The sequence below is a fragment of the Mya arenaria genome, chromosome 16 (assembly GCF_026914265.1).
Source record: "Mya arenaria isolate MELC-2E11 chromosome 16, ASM2691426v1".
NCBI classification, from domain to species: Eukaryota; Metazoa; Mollusca; class Bivalvia; order Myida; family Myidae; genus Mya; species Mya arenaria.
Genome location: NC_069137.1, coordinates 36889572 through 36901931, shown reverse-complemented (window position 1 = coordinate 36901931; position 12360 = coordinate 36889572). Strand labels below are relative to the sequence as shown.

The 12360-nt window shown below is 34.2% G+C and overlaps 1 protein-coding gene across 1 annotated transcript; it reads right to left on the bottom strand.

Annotated features, from left to right (window-relative positions):
• Positions 1-1363: 1363 nt before the first annotated feature.
• Positions 1364-11605, bottom strand: LOC128222626 (CBP80/20-dependent translation initiation factor-like). The gene is made up of 5 exons (XM_052931716.1): positions 11498-11605; positions 10789-11137; positions 7771-7967; positions 6627-6718; positions 1364-5015 (listed from the first exon to the last, which is right to left on the bottom strand). The coding sequence occupies exons 1-5, from the start codon at positions 11603-11605 to the stop codon at positions 4889-4891; spliced, it is 873 nt and encodes a 290-aa protein (XP_052787676.1). The 3' UTR covers positions 1364-4888.
• Between the last annotated feature and the right edge of the window lie 755 nt (positions 11606-12360).

Below are 12360 nucleotides of genomic sequence, written 5' to 3'. Positions count from 1 at the left end.
TGTACAATTACAAAACAGTATTTTTTCTCATTTATCTGACTTTATTAATCACTGTTGTATTGCTTAATAGTTTCAATGAAAGGATCATCTTCCCCTCAATCACGTCACTTATTGGGTAGTGTTGTCTTGTGACGTGTGTCTCTCGTTGATTTTTTTTAGTCTCTGATCCGCGTGTCTTCAAACCAATCGGAACAACTCGGCCATTTTCCATCGAAAACAACTCAGATGTATGTCTTTGCATCAGTACAAGAAGTTCGAAAATTATTAATAATATGATTAATTTATTGAAGTGCTTTAGGGTGTAATTTGTATTTCTAAGTTCAAATTGACTCCCATCGATGTGTATTATTGCAAAAATAATTAAGATTTTTAAGAAAAAAGTCCTTCGGCGTAACTGCTAAATTGAAATTACTACGCGATCTACTTGCATTGTTGTTAAACGTAGAGTTCTGACATTGTAAACCGTCCATACAAATCCATGGCAAATGCCCGAGGTGTTTCGATTGTCTTAAACAAAACCATGGTTAAATGTATGACTGGTACAAGGCTATGTTCCAGTGAGCTCGTGTTTTACTGACCGTTCCAAGGCGCTAATCCAATCATTTATCAGGAAAACTAACTTTGATACGTGTGTGATCTGTCTGTATTTATGTATGCGATGTTGATACGCCTGTGTATCTAGTAGTGCCCATAAACAATGTGTGTATACCACATGATAAATTGCGTCATAAATGCTACGTCGAAAGGCAACATTTTGCTTCGAATGAAGACTTTAAACAAAGTTAACTTCACTATTTCCTCACCTTTTTGGATAAAACATAGCTCAGTCTACGCCGCTTACGGACCCCGCCTTCAGTTTTTTTACCAGAGTTTGATTGAGAGTTTAGTTTCCTTAAGCACTTCGACAAACCTTTTCACAAAACGGCCGTCTGAAGGAGCACTGTCAAAACATTATTTTGGAAACAGGTTTTTCGAAGTGTTTGATGAAACTAATCACCTTATCAAACTCCGGTAATAAAACGAAGGCGGGGCACTTTCAGCGGCAAAGACTGTCCTTTGTTTCATATAAAATGGTTTTGTAAAAGAAAAGTTCTCATTGTTTTAAGTCTTCATTTTAAGCAAAATGTTGCCCTTCGACGTATCATAAATGGCGTAATTTATCACGTGGTATACACACACTGCCTAAATAGAGTTCAATGTTAAATGTTTGCGTACTGGGCTTGTTTCTGTAGTTTGCATTGTATTATTGTGGTTTCCACTGTATCATTTGGAACAGAAATATCTTAAAGAAAAGATAAACAAAGTTGATGGAGTGAAGTTTGCGGACTGTTAAATAGAAGAAAAAACTCGAAACAACACCGCAGAAGTTTACTGATTGCCAGTGAATTTTATTTCATTGAAGAAAACAGAATGGCAATATATACGGGCATTGGGAACAAAATTATTACAATCGAACCCCGTTCGCTCGAACTCGCTTGGCTCGAATTCCTTCTTGGCTCGAACTGGATGTAAAGGACCGATGTTTTATACTGAAGGTATTGTAAGCATTCTCGCTTTGCTCGAATTTTTCGAGGCTTGAGGTATTTTTCGCCGGTACCTGGGATTTCGAGCCAACGAAGTTCGACTGTTAATCAAAACTGAAAACAAACATGTACAATTTGAATCATTCTCATGAATGGACTGCAGCCAATTTGTATGAATCTTAAATGTGTTTTCTAAAGGTTGTCTTCACGCTAGTTTGCAGTTTTAAATGATTTGATTGGTTAAAGATACACTCTCACAGATGGACCCCTTTGACATATTTTTCATTTTTTTTTGTTTTGAAATGAGTCTGGAAACTAGTGATATTAGCCTGCTGAAAAATATAAGATCACAGTTTTTCATTCTAATGTTCGAAAATTGATGTTTTTTTTCTCTAAAAGCCGTGCTAACACTGCACAAATGAAATTTTCCGCAGTTTTTCTTTCAATTATGATCTGAAGACATTGATGCCAAAACCAGTGTATTTGAAGATCAAAAATGTCAAAACTGTCCAACTATGAGAGTGCAGCTTTAATAATATTTATTGGACAAATACTGACCATCCATAACTATGGTGGAAAACTTGATGAAACTAATAAAATGAAACAAGATTTATATAATGGACTGTAGTTGATCGTTATGGTCTCCATTTCTGGAAGAAATGAAATTATTTACTTAATTTAGTAAAAACAGTTTGCACAAACACTTGCACAAAATAATTGGAGTTAATTACAAAGGCACATTATTAAATCTATGAAGTCAATTTGATTTTTTTTTATCTTATCTTAAGAAATATATATTTAGAAAAAAATCGATTTTTTTTCTAAATTTCAAAGAAAACTAAGAAGGAAAAATATCTCGATTTTCCTAAATAATTCTTAAGATAAGACAAATCAATTTTAAATTAACTTAAGTAATAAATGAAACATTCAAAAAAATTTAAGACAATAGACTCTTAAAATTCCTTATTTCTAAGCATAGCATCTAAAGGGCTATTCAAATATAACATTAAAGCGGTCCCAGGTAGGCATGTCAAATCCCAGCAATCCTGTTTTGAGTTTTTTTCTAAATGTGGGTGAAAGAAAATACAAAGAGGACGCTCCCACCCCTTTCCTAGGAGGGGTTGAATGTATAAATTGAAAAATGGAATTGCCCTATGCTCATAATACCATTTGCATTTAATGCACATAAATCATGTATCAGCAAATACAATCATTTATAAAAAATAAAATATTGCCAAACTTCAGAGAGATATGCTAATACTTCCAAAATAGAATTGCACGCGCCAAAATACATTGTATGCAAGAAAATATTGAACAGTTCAGCAAAGAAACCTTTATTAAAAGACTCAATCACATTAAAAATAGGGTCATACATAGAAACGTTTTACAATGTATTTAGTTTATACTTATTTTAGCTCAATTATGAAGACAGCTGAAAGATAATATGAATAACTCTCGAGTCTGTTTCGAGAGGCCATTATAAAGTACCCCTGTTGGGGATCGAATCCCATTTAATAAAACGTCTAGGGAAAAAGATCATCATCATAATATTATTAACGTGTTCAGGCAAGTGAGAGTGGCTTCCAGCAATTTCATTTGGACAGCCTCCTGCCTGAAACAGCAGCAATAATTGCTAATAATTATTTTAAAAATGCAAACATATCATGAAAACTGATAAAATATACAATTTATGTACAACAAAGCATAACAAGGCAGCATGATTTTTATTTTGTTCAAGGGCCAACAAATGAATTATTTACAATTATCAAAACACAGATGCGCTCAAATTATCTACTGTAATTTGCTATCAAACCAAGTGGCATCGAAAGTACATGTGTGTACTGTTTGACAAAATGTTATTCATGTTCATTTGTCTGGGATGTGATTGACCTGGCAGCTGAAGGGATGAAACCATTTGGCAATGAGTTTGGGGGTTGGGGGGGTGTACTCTAGGCACCCCCATAGGGATATCAAAGGGGTGAAGCACCTTGCCGCATAAGGAAAACGGGCCTTTTTTGTCCACGGGGCCATTAAATCAGCGTAAATCCGCGCACATATCACATCCCTGTTGTTCAATATTATACAGATAAATATTATTTTGAGCTTAGAACATACATTTGTTAACAAATTTACTTAAATTTGAAAATCAATTAAATTAAAACCTTCATTAATGTTATTAATTAAAAGCAGTGTGGCCAAACGTTCCCCAATTAAAAAAACAAAATAATGCTAATATTTTTTTTTAAATAAAAAACTTCTTTTTTTCATCAACCTATATTGTGCACCTCTAAAATAATTTGATCTTACAATTAAAACCCCACAGTGAATCAAATAATAAATGAAATCAATAACTACTTCATTTTTGCTCTAATTAAACATATCACAAAATAATAGATTTAAATAAAGATGCAAATTGCATTTGTAGCTCAACTTACAACTAGAGCGGTGTGGAACGAAAGCCATCTCTTGCCTATTACTTTTCAGTCCATAAAGGGGCGTAACTCTACATTTAATCAAGGAACAGTTAAAGGCCTTTTTAACCACTACTAGCAACATTTCTGGCAAGTTTCATTTAAATTTCTTAAATGGTTTTTGAGTGGCCAAGTTTAAAGTTTCTGCAATATGACGTCGCTGCTGAAACTGACAACAACACCACGGCTTTCAAAACAATCCAACATTTTTCTTAAGAAACAAACTAGCTAACTCTGTCACTTGCAAAAATATACATGATATGTAGATATAATGACATATTATCACACTTTTCTTCTTGTGATGGCTATTTGTGATATGTGCTAAAGACATATTTCAAACTTTTGTTGTTAATACATGTAACTTACAATATGTGCAAGACATAATTCACACTTCTGTTGTTAATACATGTAATTTACAATATGTGCAAGACATAATTCACACTTCTGTTGTTAATACATGTAATTTACAATATGTGCAAGACATAATTCACACTTCTGTTGTTAATACATGTAACTTACAATATGTGCAAGACATAATGCACACTTCTGTTGTTAATACATGTAATTTACAATATGTGAAACACATAGTTCACACTTTTGTACACTATGAAGATTTTTAAAATTATTTTGGATATGTGCAAGACAAAATTTTCACACTTCTGTTCTTAAAAATGCTAAAAATAGCTGCTATTTCATTTAAGTATTATTATCACTATTAATTAAAAAAAATGATTCACACTTTCAAAATTAATTGTGAATATTTGCAATATGTTTGAAAAACATAATTCACACTTCAAAATCAATTTAGAATATTTGTGATATGGTATAAACACATATTTTAAATATAATTCACATTTAGACGGAAACAATCTAAATCACAGAGGGTTTTAGCTTTCAGTCTGTAAGAATGTCCATCATGGTATCGCAATAAAATCTCGTAACATCGTTGGATAAATTCTTCCAGCCCCGACAATAACATTCAACAACTTCTAGCAGTGTACATCTGGCTTGGGCTGTTGAGCTGAAATAAAGACAGGGAAAATAATTTACATGAAAAAAATGATACACCTGGGGTTATTAATCAGTAGACATATTTTTTTCCTGCTTCTGCATTAGCAATAAATATCTTCAAGCAAATGAATCTTGTCTGGGTTGTGGAACTGAAAGAAAGATGGGGAAATAATTTACATGAAAACATTTGATACACCTGTGGAAATCAATCAGTGGACATATTATTTTCATGTCGCTGCAGTAACCCTTAACCCTGAATATCTTCAAGCAAATGAATCAGGAACTGAAATAATGACGATAAAAATATTATATCTGAAAACAACTTGATACACCTGTGGTCATCAATTGGTGGACAAATATATTATCCATCCATAGCAGTAACGTTAAGTAACTTTGAACAAATGAATATGGCCTGGAATGTGAAACTGAAATAAATACAGATTATTTTTAGTTTTTCATAAGCACATGTACACAAATCACTCGACAGAGTACAGAAGGTAGAAAATTCAGCTCTCTATATGCTTATCAAATATTGCTCTCCCTGAGCCAATTTCTGGCCACTGTGCGCAAGAGTGAATAAGTAAATTTGTTTAAACATGTGTGAACATTCATCAGGAGACATCAATATTATTTCATACACAAATTTATATTTTAAGTGTTGAGCTAAGTGAACTTATTTTAAAACACGAGCACCATGCTCCTCTGTTGTACTTCAGTTAAAAAATGGGGCAAAAACTCAACAATTATTACAGCAAGAGTTATGGGCCTTGCTGAACATGGACATTTTGTCTCAGGAACATGTATACCAAGTTTTGAATATCTGAATAGGTTTTCCACAATTGTGGCACCAGACAACCAGTTTCAGTTTTTGAATGCCACAACTGCACCAAAGCTATAACAAAAGTTGTTGTTTTTCTTAAAAATTACACATGAGCGAATGATAGAGGAAACTGTATAAACAATGGGGTAAACAATACCAGGGAAGCAAGCTTATGTGGGTTTTTTTCTTCAAAATGGGGCATAACTCAATAATTAAGCTAGAATTATGAGCCTTGTCAATCATATTTCCAGGCAACATATGAACAAAGTTTGAAATGAATATCTGAAAGTGATAACCACTGTTAAACTGTTTTGCATGACAAGAATCATGCCATGACAAAACCTAAGCTATCACAGAACCTTTATAATTAATTATTACTTGTTGAACTTTACCAAGTCTCGAGTATATATTTTCATTTCCTCTTTAACTTCTAATCTTTTTTATTATTATTTCATAGTTTATAGCAGGTTAAATCCGTTTATACACCTGCGGTTGTAAATCTCTGGACAAAAAGATCTTTCCATACACAAAAGGTGACATCCTGGATGTCCTTGCCAACCGCTTAGCATTTGTGAGATAATTTCAATAGTGGATTAAATTAGCACTAGCCCACAAGCACTGCAATGGTATAATCCTTCATGGTCTTGCTCAAATTCAGAATTTTATAAAGCAGGGCTTGTTGACTTGCTTAGGTCAAAATGTGGTGTAAGAGTTTGAGCATATTAATTCAACAGTATATATATTTACAATCACTGATGAGAACGATCAAAGACAAACATTGAAAGGTAATGCAGCACTTACTTCCCCTTGATGATCTTCAGTCTGATTTTCTCAATTAGCTGCTCCATCTTTTCCCTGTCATTGAGTTCCAGGTCTCGCCCTATAGACTGCAACTGTAAAACAGACACTATTACAATAATGATCTCCCCTAAATGATATGTAAAACAAACAATATTACAATAATTATCTCTCTTTAAGATATATGTAAACAAATAATCTTCCCTCAGTGCAAGATCTCAATATCTGCTTCTATTTCTATATGCTGTTATTGAGTTTTTGCACTATAAAGATGACACAATATTACAATGATTATCTCCCTTTTATCATCTGTAAGACAAACAATATTACAATCATTATCTCCCTTTAAAATCTGTAAGACAAACAATATAATAATCATTACCTCCCTTTAAGATTTTCAGTATGATTTTCTCAATAAACTACTACATTTTTTCCTCAGTTCTATTGAATGCAAGTGTGAAACAAACAAACATTTTTAGAGTCTAAGTGGTTTCATAAAATTTATCTTTTAATATAGATAGGAAAATGCTGATTTGATGAAAAGCAAGAAATAAAATATTTGTAATAACATGTTACATTGTATACTAATAGTAATTAGTTCATTCAGTGGTATTCATCTCACACATCTCCAGAGTTACACATTTTACAAAATCTTTGAACAATGTGAGTTAACTTAAGGGCTATTTCTGCCCATTTTGCGTCAAAATATGCCGAATTTGGGAATTTTACAGTAAAAAAAACAAGCTTTTCAGTCTAACAAGCTTTTCAGTCTCCTGCGAATGAGGAAATTATTTAATATTAGTTTCTTTTCCCATTTAAAAGACCTGAAATGGATGAAATATCAATCCTTGGGGTGAAAGTATCTATTGCAATAAATCATGACAGATAATATTTCATATTAATCTCTGAATGTGATGAAAATGAACGATTTCTGAATTCAATTATCCCCAAAACTTTACATCACGTAATTTATTAGAATGTTGAATGGACCGGTGTACAGGTAAAAAGACTTCCATATTTTATTTTATTTTTTTACTTCTGATTGCGATTTCTTTTTTCTGAAAATTGGGAAAAGATCATATATTTGCTTTCGGAATGGGTCTGACTATCTGACCCGTGGGTACTATAGAAAAAGGCCTGTACTTACTTGTTCATTTAGCACCTCATATTCATCACTGTTACACTGAGGATCATCAATTATGACCATAATAAACTCAAACACTGGACCGACCAGTGGCTTGAACACTTCCCCTCCTGCTGTCCGCATCGTTCCGAATATCTGACACATCATGCTGAATGAGTTGAGGAATTTCGAAGTGGACTGAGACCTGAGATTGTCCTTTTCTGCAAAAGAAACAGCAGTGGTCGAAACTAACACAAGCCCTCAAGTCCTGCACTGGTAAAATGTCTTGAACATTCAAGTCTAATTTCGCTGACTGTTTAAAAAGGTTTTGGTTTAAACAATTACAGTTTTCACATTTACCCAGGGCTCATCCTAGACAGAAATTTTAGGGAGAAGTGAGAACGGGGGAGGGTGCGGGAGGGGGTTTCCCCCTCTTGGAGGTCGGAAAATTTTGAGATTTTAAATGTCAAATGGTGGGTTCTGGTGTGCCCTGGACAACTTTTCTATGCAATTAAATAGGTGTTTAAATTGTTTTAAAATAGTCATACTGGTTTTTAGTTGGAATTAATTTGTTGTTTATATCTTAAAAAAAAAAGTCAAGTTTCAAACATTTTATTAAATGCAAACTTATCATGCACACATACATATATATCTGAATTTAAATACATGATAAATAAATAAAATAAGCTAATAAATACAAACAAAACTAGCTGAAATCAAACAACATGACAATTGTAAAAAACAAAAAAGTAGTCAATATATCATCATATCCTAGTTCTCAAAACAAGAAGCACTATACACTTGATCAGTCTACACAATGTAGGTCTCAAGGTCAGCCGAGATCAGCACCTATGGCCCCGGCAAGCTGGAGGTGGTACTGAAATTCCACCTTGGGGAGCTCCCGCTTGGCCAGGTGGTAGGCAGTCTTAAGGAGCTTGGGGTCAAGCTTGTCATCCTTGGACAGTTTGGCCAGTACAATTTTCTTCATGGGTTCCTGGGAACTCAGAACTGTCTTTTCCAAGACGGCCTTGTGCTGATTTGCTGAAAATACACAAAATATTTCACAGTATCTCATCATTTTCAGCTGTCATTTAAAATAATTTGGGCATATATTACAACATGTTTTAAAATATATTAAGCCAGACACCTTAAAATTAATACCACTTTGAATTGATTTATCTGCGGACTAAGCAATGCTTCTATTGTTTTAATAAATACTTACACAAGCCATGTCTCTGATGATTGGTTGTTTTTGCTGGTTGGTCATGTCCACGGGTGTAGGCGTTGTCCAACTTAGCACCTCTACAAACTTCGCAGTGCCAATTTTTATCTGCATCTTCGTTGTACCAACTGAAATTATTTTGATAATTTGACTTTTTGAATGATTTCTTATTTGAACTGTCGATCATGTCATCACTTTTAACACCGTCAGCTTTACGTTTCAGGCCTGGGGAATCCCGCAGAAGCCACGTAGAAAGCATGATTACTATTCAACAGAATCCAAAATATCTCGTATATAGAATATTGATGTGAACCGTTCGAAGAAAAAATAATAATGGAAGCATTTCTGAAATAAAAAAAACAACAAACCTGGAACTGTGATTCGCACTTGCCCTTCTGGCTAACTTCGCGATAATCACACCAAATTAAGTTCATTTGTCATCAGTGCACATCATTTAAACCGCTATTGTCATAAAGTATAAATCCTAATTGGCACTAATTGACATTTACAAACATCGGCAAGTGTAAATATTAATCCCTTACAATTTTATTACATCGATGACATAGCACATGTACACAAAGTCAATGGTGCAAACACGTGCCTCGATTGAATAAAACAAGCGTTCTCATTGGCTGAAGTCAATGGAGCATATTTACTAGGTTTAACACGATTGGCTGTTTGTCAATCGAGCTGACAGGCGGGAGGCGGAGTCGCTCTGTTTTGACAAGCGTTAGTTCTTAGCGATATCGACTTTTTGATCTTTGAAAAAGTCGGCGAAGTTGACTTCGCTTTGATCTTAGAAAATAGCGAAGTTGCCGCGGGCAGGGCGACTTAATCGCCTATGTCGCCTGGTAGGATGAGCCCTGTTACCCCGGTAACAGTCATGATGTAAACTAAATTGTGACAGTGTCTTTTAAATATTAATTCATGTATGTATATTATAAAAAAATATAATTACAGTATTAATAACCTGGGAAAAAAAATATTTTATGATTATATCAAATTATTAAGAATACATTACTTTCCAATGTACCTTAAATTTGCCTTTTAGCGTTTTCTGTTCTATTTAAACATTCAGTTTTATTCCAGTTTGAAACACGATTTGCTAACCAAATATATTTTTTTATATGCCTTGGTTTTAAAGTTTTTACAAAACTAGAACTGTAAGCCATAGGCTAACGAATACCCCCCACCCCTCCATGTCTAGGTTGTTTGCCCTGGAGTTAGACCGGACAAAGCTAATTTTGCCTACAAGGGGAGATAACTCCAGTCAGGGTCATGTGACCTGTACCAAATTCACAGAGGCGAAAGTTTACAACATGGCCATTAATTTCTGAAAGTTTGATAAAGATTTGTTGAATAATAACAAAGATGAATCCCGGACAGGGCTTATTTTGCCTACTTTAACACATCAAGGGGAGATAACTCCAGTCAGGGTCATGTGACCTGTACCAAATTCACAGAGGCGAAAGTTTACAACATGGCCATTCATTTCTGAAAGTTTGATAAAGATTTGTTGAATAATAACAAAGATGAATCCCGGACAGGGCTTATTTTGCCTACTTTAACACATCAAGGGGAGATAACTCTGGTCAGGGTCATGTGACCCGTACCAATTTCACAGAGGCGTAAGTTTACATCATGGCCATTAATATCTGAAAGTTTGAAAAAGATTTGTTCAATAACGACATAGATGAATCCCGGACAAAAAAAAAACGGACGGACAGACAGACAGACGGACAACTCGATTCCAGTATACCCCCCCCAAACTTTGTTTTGGGGGGTATAAAAAGAAGCAGACATTTTAGTTCTTATTTTACCTTTATAATCAGCTTGCACAAGTGACAATAGAGATGATCTAAACTTGGTTCCATTAATTTCCAAGGCAGCTAGTTTATCACATATAAATGCACCAGTTTTTGCGAACTCTCTATCTGATACACATTTGGAATACACCATCTCACTGAGACGTTTAATGCTCTCTTGATCTTCAGCAACTTGGTCCGAAAGTTCTAAAATTTTGTCTAGGTCTTCGTCTGAGATATCCAATGTAAGGTTGTCAAGAAGTGACTGAATCTCGGACAAGCTTTCCTGAGATGAGGCAGAGGATGGTTTTGGAACTTGTTCAGAAGGTATTGTTTCATCTGCTGAGCCATTGGTTACTGGGATCTGAATTTGAAATGTTAGTAAAATTAGTTAGAACAATTATATCATTATAACAACAATGATGTTGCATGAAGATATTGTCAGAAAATCCATTTGAATTTCATTTTTTAAATTTATACTGACAAAAATGAACATAAATCCTTCAGATTAAAAGATAAAATTTTGAAACACTAAGCTTAATCACAAACATAATTAAAATAATACCTTAGAATTATAATGCCACTACACGTGTCAAATATTGATCAAATATCATCGAAAATTACCCCACCCACCACATTTTAATCAACTTCACCAACATTTTTTAAACACTAAAAGGAATGGCGATATAATTAATGACAAAACCACTCCAAACAGATACTATACCCTGTTTGCTGCCGGATCTCCACCGCCAGGTCTAGGTAGCCCTTCCCCCTCGACCTCACGGCCCAGTAATCCTCGTCCCCTGCCTCTTCCTTTTCCATGCGTCGCCATCTTGTTTCAAATCAATGTAACGTTCAAAACGGCAAAAAATAAAACGGTTTAGGCAATTAAAGATGCACTGTTACTCCAAAAAAAGATTTACCACATTTAATAATATTGTTTTAATATTCCAAAAAGGATGAATAAATGTCGAAGACAATGGTTCTCATGAAGGATATCGAATTTAATTTGAAAGAAATGATCATAAATAATAATATTTCTACCTTATGCGACTATGGCACACCACAGTAAATCTTTTAGCATTCACCAATCATTTAGTATTTTTGCACTTTCTACTATTAAATACACTGTTACACTCTTGTTATAAGTAATTAATATTTTCAAAAAATGCATTATTTAGTAAGTAGTTAAAGGTTTATCACTAAAAATTTATGTTTGTGATCCATGTGTATGTATTGATTTTGAATGTGTCACTTCAAATGCGAGACAAGTAAGCGGGCACACAGGGCGAGATTGCAATCCAATAACAGAAGTAGATAACCACTCTGTTGGATTAGAGATCACTTATTCAGCTTTAAAGGAACGCGTTCATGTTTTGTAAGACGAAACAAAGAGTGGCAAATCATTTGGCTTGTTAGCACTAAGATACTGTCGGCTGGAACCCTTCAAAAGTGTTGATATGTGCTCATATCTTGTTTTTGAAACACACGATTTTGAACAGCGTTAAGAACGCTTTTCAAGAAAGCCTTAAAAGTAAAACTATCAATCATGTCATGTAAAAGTCCTCGTGGTCGAGCGGTTTTGTG